At 37.9% G+C, this 17,776-nt stretch overlaps 1 protein-coding gene across 1 annotated transcript in view; it reads left to right on the plus strand.

The window, feature by feature from the left end:
* Window positions 1-2,306: 2,306 nt before the first annotated feature.
* The window catches only part of LOC128666861 (cytochrome P450 2A4), a 43,842-nt gene continuing 28,372 nt past the window's right edge, over window positions 2,307-17,776 (plus strand). Inside the window, exons 1-4 of the mRNA XM_053721662.1 lie at window positions 2,307-2,344; window positions 12,992-13,307; window positions 14,643-14,805; window positions 15,522-15,671. Coding sequence (XP_053577637.1) covers window positions 13,128-13,307; window positions 14,643-14,805; window positions 15,522-15,671 — 493 coding nt within the window. The 5' untranslated portion in view covers window positions 2,307-2,344; window positions 12,992-13,127. The remainder of the gene's footprint in view (window positions 2,345-12,991; window positions 13,308-14,642; window positions 14,806-15,521; window positions 15,672-17,776) is intronic.

A 17,776-nucleotide genomic window follows, 5' to 3' on the forward strand; every position in this document is an offset into this window, starting at 1 on the left:
TCTATTATATTTCTATATGAACATGTTTATTACACACATATATTCGCATATGATACCTGTATTTTTGTGGCCTTTGGATCCCTTTGTGGGATACGGGAATGAAAGTACTCTTTGCTATTTTTTGGGCTCTAATAATATGATCTATCCCTTAACATTCTTTTTATGTTCACAGACTTTTTTTGCCCTATGTGTCACCTATATCATTCTGCTAGCTTATTGGCCTTGAGTTAAGTGTATTTGGTATATATAGTTGGCCCCCATATAATTCCTTGTTTGCTAGGTGAATGTGACTTCTGACACGCACTCCCGATCTCTATTGCTGACAGGCACAATCATATTCCCCTGCTCGTGTCTACATGAGTGTCTCTAAATTGCCCTTTATTTTTCACAATGATGTGTCATATAGTTGTAACGATGTGCTACATTGGTTACGATGTGTATCTCTGCTATACTGACATGGGTATTTGTTTACCAGGTTGCCATGGCAACTGGCCGGTTGCGCTCCTTTTGAATAATACAGTGTTCCCGGTCTTTTCTGTAACTGTTTTTTCCCCCGGGTTCTGCACAATGCTAGGTCTAGTTTTGAATACCGGTAAGCTGACTTGTTTATTCTGCTTCTGATGCTTGGCCCATTTATTTTCTGTTAACCACTGTTAATTTCTACTGCAGGGCTATGTACACACATGTTTTTTCTGACACATAGTTTCAACATGTATCTATTATTGTATGCATACAAATCTGAGGACGCAGTGTTTCACACATATTCACATATGGATATTATACATTTACCATCTCATCGTTGAGCTGGTTGGCTGATTTGTAGATCACTGATGTTTCTCCTACTGGGATATGCTTTACCTATGTGTTTATTATGTGCCTAATTTGACATTTTTTGGATTTGATTTGTGGTTTTCAGATATGTGCTTAGATTTATTGCATTGATGCCTCCATTTTTCTGATTTAGTGTAATTTATCTGTATTCCTAAATGTATGTTTGATTAGCTCCAGCTGTTTATTTTATTTTAATATTTTTTGCTTGGGCCAGCCTCATTCATTGCCAGGGGGGTGTCTCAACTTGTGGGTGGCACCTTACTCTGGAGAGCGTATGATTGGCTGACCTACCTAAGTAAGGGTGTCTGGTGTGGGTTTGCTCATATTGTAATTTTGTATGACTGAGGAAGGGGCTAATCCCCCGAAAACGTTCACATATTTGGAATAAAAACTTTGAAAAGTCCTGGCGAGTGCACTCTTCCTTATATTCTATTTGCCTATCTGTTGCACCCCGGGCATGTGACTCAGGATTTCTGGAGTGCTCGTCTACTTTGAACTATATATATATACACACACACAGTAAAACACAAATACATCAATACATATGTACACACACACATATATATATATATATACACACACACACAGTAAAACACAAATACATCAATACATATGTACACACACACACATATATATATATATATATATATATATATAAATATATGTATGTATATGTATGTTTTAAAGCCCTTTGCAGCCTTTTTTTCCTAACACCTGAGACCTTATATTTTAGAGCCCTTATAACATTTTTGATGCAAATTTTTTTAAATAATTTTTATTAGACAGTGTTATTATGACTGTAAATGTACATTAAGATTTATTTTTGATGTGTTTTGTGCAACTTTTTATTCAAGTCTAACAGTTAACCAGAGCTTTTAAGTAGCACTTACCCGACACGTGTTAAATTAAATTGCGCTTGAGTGAACCCATTTACTTTCAACTTGTAATACCATGCTACTTCAAATCGATGAGCGCAGAGCCACGATAAACCCCCTTTCATTCATGCGCAACAGTTAGCGCACCACTTGTAATCTAGCCCACTGTGTTTAGTGTCCCTTTAAGGGCTGATCATTCATTACATTATCTGTGGACACAGCACACAAGCATATAAACCTTTTTATGATTTTCCATTAAAGGAACATCTGATTTACTAAATAAATAATTAAATGAAAAATAGTTATAGTTTTTAAAATGTTCCTTTTTAGATGCAACAAATAAACTTCTTTGAGTGCATTAAAATGAAATACTTCAAATGATAAATAATGACTGCAACTAAGTTTAATTTCCAATGCAAATTTGTTATCACTGATACAGCTGCATTTGCAGTACAGTATTTTTCTACTGAATCAGAATAAGATTACAATAAACCCTTTCATTTTTGAGGAGTGGCCAGAATGAATATAACAGCTCTGATTGGCCATTATCATTGCTGCCCTCCCTTTTACCCCACCCCCTCACAGATTTCTTCTGCATAAGGCGTGTCAGGATTCAACAGAGAATCTGCTGAAACAAGGTAGGGTGTATTTGTTATGGAGGGGTGAAGTTTACATTATGGATATCTGCATGCCTGCTGATACATAGAATTTGAACACTTTTAATATATTATTGGCAGACTAGCAATTAGTTTCTTTGCGGGAGTGTCACTTTTTTTACTTTTCAAACACAGCAAGGGGTCCCCTTCCCCCATGAAAATTCAATTGTAAACACTGGTCTAAAGTTAAGAAAGCTTTCTGTATCTTTGAGACTAAATTGAGACAACTGCGTAGTGGCCTAGATATTTCAAGATAGGAAAGTTTTGTATTCTTTCCAGCATTCCTAATAACAGAACTGTAGTACAAAGTATTAAGCAATAAAATGCAAGTTTAATTGAGTTTAATGTTTAGAAGTCGGTATGTGAGATCGGGCTGTATTGGGACAGACATTGGAACAGGAGTGAATGCTGTATGTAGTGTATACAGGGTAAAAGTGAAATTTTTGTGTATGTGTGTATTTGTACAAGCTAAGTGCAATCTGTGTATATATGTTTATGAATAGAGGGTGAGTACAATGTATATTTCTGATGTGTGTGTGTACATGAGTGAGTGGTGGTTGTGTGCATGTGTACAATGGGGTCGATTTATCAAGCTGAGGCAGACAGGGGCGCACATACCCGCCCCTGTCCGCCGCAGCTCACCTCTGGTGGGCTGAATTCCGCTACTGGAATTCAGCATTGCACACAAGCGCTACTTTGCACTTGTGTGCAACTCCGCACACAGCCAATCACACGCGGGCAGGAGCTGTCAATCTCCCCAGTCGGACGAGACCGAGAAGATTGAAATTTGTCACCTAAGAAGCGGCGAAAGGGTAGGGAAGCAGCGGTCTGATAACCGCTGTTTGTTAAATACGAAGTGCAGGTTCTCTTGTGAAAACCTGCAGTTGTAGGCAGATGAAGCCTGACGAAGGGGTTGATAAATTGACCCCAATGTGTGTGCATGCACAGGATGAGTGCAAGGTACACAATATTGTGTGTAAGTGTGAGTTCAGTATACATGTGTGTGCACAGGGTGAGTTCAGTATACATGTGTGTGTGTACAGGGTGAGTTCAGTATACATGTGTGTGTGTACAGGGTGAGTTCAGTATACATGTGTGTGTACAGGGTGAGTTCAGTATACATGTGTGTGTACAGGGTGAGTTTAGTATACATGTGTGTGCACAGGGTAGGTTCAGTATACATGTGTGTACAGGGTAGGTTCAGTATACATGTGTGTGTACAGGATGAGTTCAGTATACATGTGTGTGTGTACAGGGTGAGTTCAGTATACATGTGTGTGTACAGGGTGAGTTCAGTATACATGTGTGTGTACAGGGTGAGTTCAGTATACATGTGTGTGCACAGGGTAGGTTCAGTATACATGTGTGTGTACAGGGTGAGTTCAGTATACATGTGTGTGTACAGGGTAGGTTCAGTATACATGTGTGTACAGGGTAGGTTCAGTATACATGTGTGTGTACAGGATGAGTTCAGTATACATGTGTGTGTACAGGGTGAGTTCAGTATACATGTGTGTGTGTACAGGGTGAGTTCAGTATACATGTGTGTGCACAGGATGAGTTCAGTATACATGTGTGTGTACAGGGTGAGTTCAGAATACATGTGTGTGCACAGGGTGAGTTCAGTATACATGTGTGTGCACAGCAGGGATGGGCAATTATCGGCCCTCCAGATGTTATGGACGACATCTCCCATGATGCTTTGTCAGCATTATCACTGAAAAAGCATTATGGGAGATGTAGTCCATAATATCAGAGGGCCGATAATTGCCCTCCCCTGGTTTACAGGGTGAGTTCAGTATACATGTGTGTGTGTACAGGGGGAGTTCAGTATACATGTGTGTGTACAGGGTGAGTTCAGTATACATGTGTGTGTACAGGGGGAGTTCAGTATACATGTTTGTGTACAGGGTGAGTTCAGTATACATGTGTGTGTGTGTGTGTACAGGGTGAGTTCAGTATACATGTGTGTGCACAGGGTAAGTTCAGTATACATGTGTGTGCACAGGGTAAGTTCAGTATACATGTGTGCACAGGATGAGTTCAGTAAACATGTGTGTGCACAGGATGAGTTCAGTATACATGTGTGTGCACAGCGTGAGTTCAGTATACATGTGTGTGCACAGGGTGAGTTCAGTATACGTGTGTGTGTGCACAGGGTGAGTTCAGTATACGTGTGTGTGTGTACAGGGTGAGTTCAGTATACATCCGTGTGTACAGGGTGAGCTCAGTATACGTGTGTGTACAGGGTGAGTTCAGTATACATGTGTGTGTGTGTACAGGGTGAGTTCAGTATACATTTGTGTGTACAGGGGGAGTTCAGTATACATCCGTGTGTACAGGGTGAGCTCAGTATACGTGTGTGTGTACAGGGTGAGTTCAGTATACATTTGTGTGTACAGGGTGAGTTCAGTATACGTGTGTGTGTGTGTACAGGGTGAGTTCAGTATACATTTGTGTGTACAGGGTGAGTTCAGTATACATTTGTGTGTACAGGGTGAGTTCAGTATACATTTTTGTGTATAGGGTGAGTTCAGTATACATTTGTGTGTATAGGGTGAGTTCAGTATACATGTGTGTACAGGGTGAGTTCAGTATACATGTGTGTACAGGGTGAGTTCAGTATACATTTGTGTGCACAGCAGGGATGGGCAATTATCGGCCCTCCAGATGTTATGGACTACATCTCCCATGATGCTTTCCCAGCATTATCGCTGAAAAAGCATTATGGGAGATGTAGTCCATAATATCCGAGGGCCGATAATTGCCCACCCCGGGTTTACAGGGGGAGTTCAGTATACATGTGTGTGTGTGTGTGTGTGCGTACAGGGTGAGTCCAGTATACATGTGTGTGTACAGGGTGAGTTCATTATACATGTGTGTGTGTACAGGGTGAGTTCAGTATACATGTGTGTGCACAGGGTGAGTTCAGTATACATGTGTGCGCACAGGGTGAGTTCAGTATACATGTGTGTGTACAGGGTGAGATCAGTATACCTGTGTGTGTACAGGGTGAGTTCAGTATACATGTGTGTGTGCACAGGATGAGTTCAGTATACATGTGTGTGCACAGGGTAAGTTCAGTATACATGTGTGTGCACAGGATGAGTTCAGTATACATGTGTGTGTACAGGATGAGTTCAGTATACATGTTTGTGTACAGGGTGAGTTCAGTATACATGTGTGTGTGTGCACATGATTAGTTCAGTATACATGTGTGTGCACAGGGTGAGTTCAGTATACATGTGTGCACAGGGTAAGTTCAGTATACATGTGTGTGCACAGGGTGAGTTCAGTATACATGTGTGTGTGTACCACCTGTGAGTTGCTTCTTTAAGTCCAATTGTGCTTTTTCACAGCTTTCCTGAAGTAAATCAGCCTGATTCCTCCTAACAAGGTCAGTCCAGCCCCAAAATAAGTCAATTCTCTTCTGTACAAGGGGAATGGCAACTCCAGATGATCATTTTGACCTTCTGTGGGTCTCATAGACATTGCATGCCTGAAAAGGATTCAATGAAAAAAAATGGAGGATGACTCTCCTCTCTAACCTATCACTGCTCTTTGGCATAGAGGTCTGTGCCAATGGAAGTAATAGGTTGGGAGGAGTGCACGTCACTTAATAGGGAATTATTATTGTCCGTGTTCAATTATATCCCTCAGTACTACAGTTGTTTTAATATAGTTAAACATTAAGCACAGGAATTAGCTATGATTTTTTTAAAAATAAATAAAATAAAAAAGATACAAAAGATATTGTATACATTAGCAAGAGCATTAGATGGCAGCACTATTTCCTGTCACGTAGTTTTCCAGACACTTCCATGCAACCTATCCAGATATCTCTTCAACAAAGAATAACAAAAACAAAGTAAATTTAACAAAATATCTGCAGTCTTTATGGGTATTACTTCTGTAAACAAACATAACCAGCGTAAAATAGTTATTATTAATTATGTCTTTCTGAACAAGTCAGTATTATGTATATATATTTAAGAATAAAAAGGACACTTTCTGGTAAGTGAAGAACATTGAAATGTGAAATATGTACAGTAAAAATATATAAAGTAAAACACAAATACATATGTACACACATATAAACATATACAGTGGGACCTCGGTTAACGAACGACTCGGTAAACGAAATTTCGGTTTACGAATGAAAATTCTGGGAAAAAAATGCCTCGGTTTACGAATTTTTTCGCAATACGAACAAATTAATTGGTTTTCAATGCATTCCTATGGGAAACCGTGTTTCGGTTTACGACTTTTTTTCGCAATACGAAACAAGTGTCCCGGTTTTGGAGCCATTTGCAGCAAGTTGCTGAGCCTTTTGGAGCCATTTGCAGCAAGTTGTGGAGCCTTTTGGAGCCATTTGGAGCCTTTTGGAGCCTTTTGCAGCAGGTTTTGGAGCCTTTTTTCTCACCTCCGGAACGCATTAATTGGTTTTCAATGCATTCCTATGGGAAACCGTGTTTCGGTTTACGAATTTTTCGCAATACGAAACGTCCCGGAGAACGCATTAAATTCGTAAACCGAGGTCCCACTGTATATGTTATGGGTAAAGGCAGATATTGGGTAATCCTAGAATTACCCAGGTAAAATGGACATTACCCTAGTGGCTGTGGGCAAAGCCCAACGTATGATCATACATCCCCTCAGAGTGATCAAGTCACTGCATCAAATATATATACAATGCACTGTAATTCCCCCATCTTCACTATCTTTTTTGTCTCCGCTTGGGGGGGTGGGGGGTTCAAGGGGGCAAAGCCCCCCCTTGTAAACCTTATTCCCCAAGGTTTACTTGGGGTGGATGCCAGAGGATTGGCAGGGCACCTTCCAGGTAAAAGAAAGAGTGTTATCATGAGTGTAACTGTACTTTTACAAGTAATTTTTATGTGTTTTGTGACACTTTTTTTTGTTTTGCAAAACAGTTAACCAGTGCTCTGAAGTTGCGCTATCCAGACGAGAGTTTAATTAAGTTGCACTCGAGCAAACACGTTTACGTTTAACTTGTAATACACACGCTACTTCCGACGCACGCAAAGAGCCACGATAAACCCCTTATCGCTTGCGCGCAACAGTTAGAATGCCGTTCCTAATCTAGCTATAAATTCGATTCCCACTGGAATTCTTCATATCTCTGGTATGTTTTTTGTTTACAATGTTTTAAGTAAAATCAACAGTTATATTAATATTGATTTTAATCAATAAATTTATAGAATCCAGCCTCTGGTGTTATGATGAAGACTCTTATTGTCACAACATAATGGGTTAAAAGCACAGCGTTTCAGGCCAGCTATTGGCCCTTAGTTATGTCATCTAAAATAACATACAAACATACGCCTAGATTTAGAGTTCTGCGTTAGCAGTCAAAAGCAGCGTTAAGGGGTCCTAACGCTGCTTTTGGCCGCCCACTGGTATTTAGAGTCAGGCAGGAAAGGGTCTAACGCTCACTTTCAAGCCACGACTTTTCCATACCGCAGATCCCCTTACGCCAATTGCATATCCTATCGTTTCAATGGGATCTTCCTAACGCCGGTATTTAGAGACTTGGCTGAAGTGAGCGGTAGATCCTCTACCGACAAGACTCCAGCCGCAAAAAAAAGTCAGTAGTTAAGAGCTTTATGGGCTAACGCCGGTTTATAAAGCTCTTAACTACAGTGCTCTAAAGTACACTAACACCCATAAACTACCTATGTACCCCTAAACCGAGGTCCCCCCACAACAATTTTAACTACCTAGCTAAAATAAAGACAAACTGACCTGTAAAATAAAACCTAACCAAAGTTACACTAACACCTAACACTACACTATAATTAAATTAATTCTCTAAATGAAATACAATTAAATACAATTATATAAAATTAGCTAAAGTACAAAAAAACACACTAAATTACAAAAAATAATAAACAAATTACAAGATTTTTAAACTAATTACAACTTATCTAATCCCCATAACAACAAAATAAAAAAGCCCCCCCAAAATTAAAAGAAACCCTACCCTACACTAAATTACAAATTTTGCGGGGCATTGCCCCAAAGTAATCAGCTCTTTTACCTGTAAAAAAAATTAAAAATCCCCCCCCAACATTAAAACCCACCACCCACACAACCAACCCTACTCTAAAACCCACCCAATACCCCCTTAAAAAAAACTAACACTAACCCCTTGAAGATCACCTTACTGGGAGAAGTCTTCATCCAACCGGGCCGAAGTCCCCAACGAAGCTGGGAGAAGTCTTCATCCAAGTGGGGCAAAGTGGTGCTCCAGACGGGCAGAAGTCTTCATCCAGACGGCAGCTTCTATCTTCATCCATCTGGCGCGGAGCGGGTCCATCTTCAAGACATCCGACGCGGAGCTTCCTCTTCATCTGATGACTAACACAGAATGAAGGTACCTTTAAGTGACGTCATCCAAGATGGTGTCCCTTAGATTCCAATTGGCTGATAGAATTCTATCAGCCAATCGGAATTAAGGTAGAAAAAATTCTATTGGCCAATCGGAATTAAGGTAGAAAAAATCCTATTGGCTGATGTAATCAGCCAATAGGATTGAACTTCAATCCTATTGGCTGATCCAATCAGCCAATAGGATTGAGCTGGCATTCTATTGGCTGATTGAAACAGCCAATAGAATGCCAGCTCAATCCTATTGGCTGATTGGATCAGCCAATAGGATTTAACTTCAATCCTATTGGCTGATTGCATCAGCCAATAGGATTTTTTCTACCTTAATTCCGATTGGCTGATAGAATTTTTTTACAGGTAAAAGAGCTGATTACTTTGGGGCAATGCCCCGCAAAAGGCCCTTTTAAGGGCTATTTGTAATTTAATGTAGCGTAGGGCTTTTTATTTTTGGGGATTTTTTTATTTTGTTAGGGGGATAAGATTAGGTGTAATTAGTTTAAAAATTTTTGTAAATTGTTTATTTTCTGCAATTTAGTGTTTAGTGTTGTTGGTTTTTTTTTTGTACTTTAGCTAATGTTATTTAATTGTATTTAATTATATTTAATTTAGGGAATTAATTTAATTATAGTGTAGTGTTAGGTGTTAGTGTAACTTAGGTTAGGTTTTATTTTACAGGTCAATTTGTCTTTATTTTAGCTAGGTAGTTTATTAAATAGTTAATAACTATTTAGTAACTATTCTACCTAGTTAAAATAAATACAAACTTGCCTGTAAAATAAAAAAATAACCCTAAGATAGCTACAATGTAACTATTAGTTATATTGTAGCTAGCTTTGGGTTTATTTTACAGGTAAGTATTTAGTTTGAAATAGTAATAATTTAGTTACTGATACAGATTTTATTTAGATTTATTTAAATTATATTTAAGTTGGGGGGGTTAGGGTTATACTTAGGTTTAGAGGTTAATAAATGTCGGCGATGTTGGGGCAGCAGATTAGGGGTTAAAAAGTGTAAGATTAGGGGTGTTTAGACTTGGGGTTCATGTTAGGGTGTTAGGTGTAAACATAAATTTTATTTCCTCATAGGAATCAATGGGGCTGCGTTAGGAGCTAAACGCTGCTTTTTGGCAGGTGTTAGACTTTTTTTCAGCCGGCTCTCCTCGTTGATTCCTATGGGAAAATTGTGTACGAGCACGCACAACCAGCTCACCACTAACATAAGCAACGCTGGTATTGGAGTGAGGTCTGGAGCAAAATTTTGCTCAACGCTCACTTTTTGTCTGTTAACGCCAGGTTTGTAAAAACCCGTAATACCAGCGCTGTCTGTAAGTGAGCGGTGAGCATAAACTGCTCGTTAGCACCGCATAGCCTCTAACGTGAAACTCGTAATCTAGGTGTTAGATTCTATTAAACAATGGGAGCTGCCATGTTGTAACTTAGGTTACCTTCTCTGCTGTGGCCAATTAGGGACAGTTATAAACAGGTCACTAGAGTGTGTGGCCAATGACTGTGTGGAATATAACAGTGTTATGCACTTCCATTTCTAACAGGAACTGAAAAGCTCACAATCTCACAATGTCAAATATGAAATTACAAGAAAAGGGGACAAAATAAATAATAAAAGTATATTGAATAGTTTTTATATTACCACCTCAAAGTGTTTAATGTCCCTTTTAAAGTGCCAAATCTCACTTCCTTCCTGCAGTTCATTCACTCCATCTTGTAGACAATTTTTTATCATTACATCCAACTAATACATTTAATTTTACTCATAGGAAGTTTAATTTAAATCAAGATTCTAACATTTATATAACTTTGTGTATGTAAAAAATGTTAACATTAGATTAATCAAAACATAACATTGATAAACAAAAAGAAACAAGAAATTGAAAAGAAAGATTTAAATATATATATATTGTCCAATCAAAATCCCGATTAAGACCTTTAGGAGATGATGTGTCCAATTTATATATCCAATACATCAATGCATCTCTCATGTGTTAAATAGATGCTTTCTGTCACCCTCAACCACTTGGTTTATTTAAACTCTCAATTTGTTGAAAATAAATTAATTAGTTATGGAACAATAGATGGAATAATTTAAAGTATAATAATGTATATGAGACCCCTAAAAAAACAGCGTGTATAGCCATGTCAAAGGAATAACTATTACATTTATAAATATGCCTATAGTTTTCAAAACTGTAATTATAAATAAACAAACTTAACATTTTTTCAATTGTCTTATAAATTTTAATCCAAACAACTGATTTATAAGCTTCAATGGTGAAAAGTGTCCATCTTGTTTGTCAGTTTCGTTCATAATGACAATCACCTTACAGATCTAACAATGCTTTAGGTTATGTAATGCGTATTTCAGGTATCTGCATAGGACTTTCGGTAACCCTTTCTGCACATGTCAGTGCTACATTTAACATTCCGCCCCACTGGTAGGGAAGCCTCATCTCCAACAGTGAGGTATATTACCTTCTAACTAGACATGTGCAGCCATGAAAAATTAGGTTTGGCAAAATGTTCTGGAACAAATATTCGGGGAAATTAGATTCCCAGAATATTCTTTGGCTGCACTATTCAGTATTCGTTTCATTTTAAATTAAATGAATACTGAACATTCTTAGAACGTTTATATTTGCTTACGTTGAACAAATGTAAATGTTCCAAAGCTACAGGTGAAAAAGTTCACTTGCAGTTTTATAATTATCTTTAGTGCCGTGGAGAAAAGCGCTAAACCGTCCTCTTCTTCACAGAGCCCCGGCTGCACTAATAGGACACGTAGTAAGGGCCGGATTGGCCTACCAGGAGATTTCCCGATGGGCTCTCAATTATTTAAAAAAGCTGGGTGTTTCCGTACTAGTCTCTTAACCAACAATCAAAATCAATACCAAATTTACCACATTACAAATACAATGATATAGCCTAAGCCCAGAGAAAAGATTGAACCAGAAACAGCTGACGTGCGTTTCGTATCTAGCTTTGGCAAAAGCTTTGACATATATATGCCAGACGAAGTCCCAAGCCAGCCGTGTGTAGGAGTGGTGAAATGCGTCATCATCCTAGCACGTTCAACCTACTGCCCTGGTAGGTAATTGGTAGTGTGACACTCCGTGTGAGAGATGTGGAACTTAACCTGGCTACCGTCAACCAGTCCGCATTATGAAGAGGCTTTCCCAAGTGGAAATTAATCTTCTGCAGCAATAAGAAGGAAGCTTTTGGCCCTGCCTGGTGTGGCACAGAGCATTCCTATACAGCACAGAAACAAATAATGTGCCCCTCAAGGGAAGTGCGGTAAATTTATCAGTTGCTGAAAGTGGATGGTTGCTTGCTCCCCTTCACATAACATAGGCTTGCAGAATCTCTATTTTTGGGCAGGCTGGCTGCATTAAGGGCTCAGAGAGTAGATATAAGAACTATGTGCTGCAATTTATAGGATGTCTCTTGTAATCTGGAGTAGACATGTGCGATTCATTTCGTTCCGAATCTAAATTCGGACAAATTCACAAAATTCGGAGATTCGAATCGATTCGAATTTCCAAATTACCCTAGCAACTAAACTAATCTGAATGCATTTGTAACTAATAAATCTGAATTAGTTTGGATGTATTCGAATGCATTCGAATGGCCATGGACTAATCCCAATTCAGTATAAAAATTTAATTTAGTGAGAATTAGTGAGATAGAACAGTAAAATAATTCCGTTTGTGTAACTTGGAACCATCTGAATCAACATAACAAATTCTGAACTTCCGAATTTACAAATCAATCCGAAACAAATACATCTGAATGCATTCAAATCCATTAGAATGTATCCGAATTCGAACCGAAATTCGAAAAAATCCGAATTGGTCCAAAACAAACCGAAACAATTTTTTATGATGTGCACATGTCTAATCTGGAGCATACCTTCTGCATTAAGTACCCAGAAGCTTTAGAGAACTTTCTACTCCTACCTTTAAGTGGGGTTTTAATTATGTGTAATTGTTATTCAAGTGTTTTTTACATTGTGTTTTAAAGTATCTTGAAAGTGCGTATATTTTTATCTTTCCAACATAATAAAAAAATATTTTCTAGTGTCACACTTTAGCATTTCTTTCTTTCTTTCTTTCTGGTATTTGAATAGCCCTGTAATCCCCCCCTTGTCATTTCTACATATAAATGTGAAAAATATTATGTATAATAAATAATTACTGTATATTCATTGCAGCTTAATTCTTGGCTCTGGAGTTCTGCTTTGCGTCATCTTATTAAATGGGGTTTTAAACTGGAAAAAAAGTCTGAAGAAAAAGTGACAGCCAAACAATCATTTGCGAGAGTGAGTTTGTTGGATTGTCACTGTCACAATGGGTCTTGGAGTGTTTGGGACACTTCTGTTGGTCACTGCCGTCACCTTCATCCTATATCTGGTCTCATGGTGGCGAAAGACAAGAATACAAAACCTGCCCCCTGGACCTGCCCCCTTGCCGCTCTTGGGAAACTTTCTTCACGTTAACTTTGGAGAATTTCCCCAGTCCGTTATGAAGGTAAGGGACTAAAAGTTTAGATCAATAGAGACTGACAAACAGGTAATTCTTCCCTTGATCACTTATGCACAGTTGTCACACATCTAATATATGCAACCTTGTGTCCTTAAAGGGACAGTATACACCAATTTGCATATAACTGCATGTAATAGACACTACTACAAAGAATAATATGCACAGATGCTGATCTAAAAATCCAGTATAAAACCTTTTAAAAATGTATTTAGAAGCTCCCAATTTAGCACTGTTGAAAAGGTTAGGCTGGGATACCCACTGAAATGGGCTGGAAAACAAAAAAAGACCCTTTACACAAACAGGAGCAAGCTGGAGTAGGTAGACAATAGTATACTTCTAAAACTTTAGGGCTTGGTTAGGAGTCTGATAATCAGCACAATGTTCTTTAAAAATAAGTAAAACTATACATTTTTACAAAAAATGACAACCCTGTATGGGCTATATAAATGGATCATCTACAAAACATTTATGCAGAGAAAAATCTAGTGTATAATGTATTGATTGTTCTGTCAACTTGCAATACATTAATATACCATTCAAGTGTTTAAAGCTTCCTGAATATAAAAAAAAATTAAAAAAATATTTCATGATTCAGAGTATACAATTAATGCAATTTTAAACAACTTTCAAGTTTACTTCTATTATCTAATTTTGCTTCAATCCTTAGGTATCCTTTGTTTAAGGATCAGCAGTGCACTACTATGAACTAGCTGAACAAATCAGATGAGCCCACCAGCAATTAGTTCCCAGTAATGCATTTCTGCTCCTGAGCCTATCTATGTATGCTTTTCAACAAAGGATACTAAGAGAACAAATGAGACAAAAGAAGTAAATTGGAAAGTTGTTAAACATTACATGCTCTATCTCACTGTTTTTCAAACCTGTTCTCAGGCCTCCCTAACGGGACACATTTTCAGGATTACCTTGGGGGAGAGCAGGTAGAATAACCATGTTTACTAATTAGCTGATTATTTCACCTCTGCTCTAGTTCAAATGTCCTCAAAATCTGGCCTGTTAGGGAGGTCATAGGACAGGTTTGGGTTTCATGTCCCTTTAAATAATGATTTTCATGACAGTAGTTTGTTTTTGTTTATCGTTCTTTTGCTTACGTGAACATTTTATTAAGTTCCAAAAACAAGAAAGGAAGAACAAGTAAAATAAATAATTTAAGTTAAGATAAAAGACAGAAATATCAGTTTTTAGACAGTGGAATAATTAGTTTAACTTAACCTAACTTATATTTTTTTTGTATTTTTAATCAATATATAATTCCTCCAAATCAGTGTTTCATATAGTCTACCTTTATGTATTACTCTCTAGCTGAGCAAGACCTATGGATCCGTTTATACCTTTTATATATTTAATATACGTACAGTGATGCTGATCGGTTATGAAGCCGTTAAGGAGGCTTTGATTGACAACAGTGATTCGTTTAGTGATAGAGGAATGATGGAAATGGGAGATATATTCTTTAAAGATTACGGTAAGAGAATTAAATATAATGTAAGGTTCTGCTTTATGTTCCCAAGACAAACAGTATAACTTTAGAGATAATCCTGGAGTCATTTCATGTTCAGCAAACTACTTTAGAAGTCATTAGACATCATCAGGCTTGTAAAGTCATCAGCTAAGGTAAAAACCTCTGGGTGATGACTTCAGAATGATTAGCAGATTACCTTGTTGATTACATCACAAGCATGAACAGCCAGTGAATGACTTCAGAGTCATCTCATTTAAATATTTCGGCCTGTGGGCATACTTCAGGATGGCTTCTAATGACTAGTCTGGAGTCATCAATTTACGTCATAATGACTCCAGGAAGGTCATCCTTTTTGATTAGGGTTGTTGTATGTTCTATCAAAAACAAACAATCCAAATATTCAAATATCTCTTATACCAGCAAGATGTTTTTCTAGGGTGAAATATTTAAAAGGTTCCATATTTGTGTATACGTCTTTGTCTCGACATTTTCCTTTTTATCTTGATAGTGTCCTTTATGTCTTGTCTTCCCTTTCCATCACATTCTTTGTTTCCTTTCTTTTTAATGAGAATTAAGTTAGGTCATACACTGTAAGCAAAATATTAACAAATGATTATCTAATTTCATATTTACATGTTTGTTGCATAGTTGACACCAAGCCAACTGTTAGATCCACCCCAGTAACCAAATCAATGCTATTTCTTGTATGTTATCTTCAGGTATCATCTTTAGCAATGGTGAATGTTGGAAGACCATGCGTAGATTCTCCATTACGACTTTAAGAAATTTTGGAATGGGAAAGAAAGGCATTGAAGAGAGAATCCAGGAAGAAGCCATGTACCTTGCAGAAGAGTTTAGGAAGACCCAAGGTAGGTAGATAAAGTCAGTATCGGCTTCTTTAAAGAGACATAATACTCAAATTCTAAATCACTTGAAAGTGATGCAGCATAACTGCAAAAAGCTGACATGAAAATATCACATGAGCATCTCTATGTAAAAAGGTATTTTACTTCAAAATTTCTTCAACTCACCAGAGTAAGTGCTGTGTAAACAGGTATACTTCAGCTGCTGTCCAGCTGCAACTTGAAAGAAAAAAAAAACTATAGCAGTGCTGAAGTAATGCTTAAACTGAATAGGAAAATAACATGACTGTGCCTGCACATGACAGATGCACACTCCCTAGCAAGTCCTGGGACAAGCATCCTGACTGGCTGCTTAAAGTCTCTTTACAGTGGGGTGTTAATACTTAGGGAATTTGTGGTAAAATATCTTCCTTTTTTACATAGAGATGTTCAGGTGATACTTTATAGTCAGCTTTTTACAGATATGCTGCATCACTTTCAAGTGCTTCAACATTTGGGTATCATGTCCCTTTAAGTGAAGATGATGGGTTACAAGCAAACATAGCATTAAAATGAGATAAATGAAAGTGATATTATGGACAAGAACTAGGTAAGATGGACTGCCATATTTGAACACATTACTGGGTTGAAAAATCCTGAGGTGAAGGGGAACTGCTTTGATGAATATTATGTCCCCTAGTCATCATGCATATTGAGGCCTGTGTGGGTAGGATAACTGGTGTTTGTCACCAAGGGGGATCAGTGAATTGAAGACGTTTTCAACAATACTCTCACACTACAAGCCGGAGGGCACTTGAGGCCTAGTTGGTAGCACCCCTAATGATTCAGTGCTGCTGATGTCACTACAAATGTGTGGTGACGTCACAAAGAGGCGGTGCCAGTGTAGCTGAATTGGGGAGGTTATTCAAACCGCTCAAATCTCAACTAACTTAGCAACTACACCTACAAAAAATCACTGTGGTGACAGTGATCACACAGCAAAAAATCAACTTAGTAAAGTGATCACACGGCAAAAAATCAACTTAGTAAAGTGATCACACGGCAAAAAATCAACTTAGTAAAGTGATCACAGTAGCAGCAATGGTCACCTGAAGATTTTCTATTTTATTTACTAAATCCTAACAAAAGTATATATACAGTGTATTTCAACATTTTTGCAGCCTTCTCACATGCAGTGAAATATAAATATAATAATTGTATATTCTGAATCTGCTTAAAAAACACCCAACAATATAATATCTGTATGTCACTCACTAAATGACTTACATTTTAAAGGGACAGTAAAGTTAAAAAAAAAAAAAAAAATCTTCGGGATTCAGATAGAGGATGCAATTTTAAACAACTTTCCAAATTACTTCTATTTAACTTTTTAGGTAGGCTCGGGAGTAGCAATGCAAAACTCCACTCACCATTCCCTTTATTTGGAAGAGACAATCTGGGATTTAGTCCGCATTAGCGCTCCACTTTGTAATACCAGCGCATGATAATGTGCGCTGGTATTACAAGTACATTGCAATGCGAACCTGAGAAGAGCGCACTCCCATAGGAGCCTTGTTCTGATGCTGCCACAGATGACATCGCGCAGCGGAGGGGATAAGCAGTGCAGCAATGGGCAGTATTTTTAAATATATATGAATATGCTGATATACATATATATTTATGTGTTAATATGTGTATATAGACATATTAACACATAAATATATATGTATATAAGGATATACATATATATTTACTGGGAACTCACAGTTCCCATAGACGACAATGTAAAGGCACTTTCAGTGCAACCCCACTCCCACCAACTTTAAATCCCCAAAACTGCCTAGCACTTTTAGAAAATTAGCCAGAGATCTAAAATGGCTAATTTTCGGAGCACTTATAGCTACCACGAGCTTGCAGTAGTAATAACCAGCCACTTGTAATGGCTGATTAATTCTCACGCGCCCACAAAGTGGACAAATTTGCCAGTTTGCGGGTGCATAATAATTTAGCGCTCCACTTGTAATCTAGCCCTTTGTCTGTATAAAAGAGCTTTTATTTCTACTCTGGCACAAAGGGGCCCCTCTAGATTTCTCTTGTAAAGGTGTATCCAGTGCACGAGTTCATCCATTACT

This window comes from Bombina bombina, chromosome 7 (assembly GCF_027579735.1).
Source record: "Bombina bombina isolate aBomBom1 chromosome 7, aBomBom1.pri, whole genome shotgun sequence".
NCBI classification, from domain to species: Eukaryota; Metazoa; Chordata; class Amphibia; order Anura; family Bombinatoridae; genus Bombina; species Bombina bombina.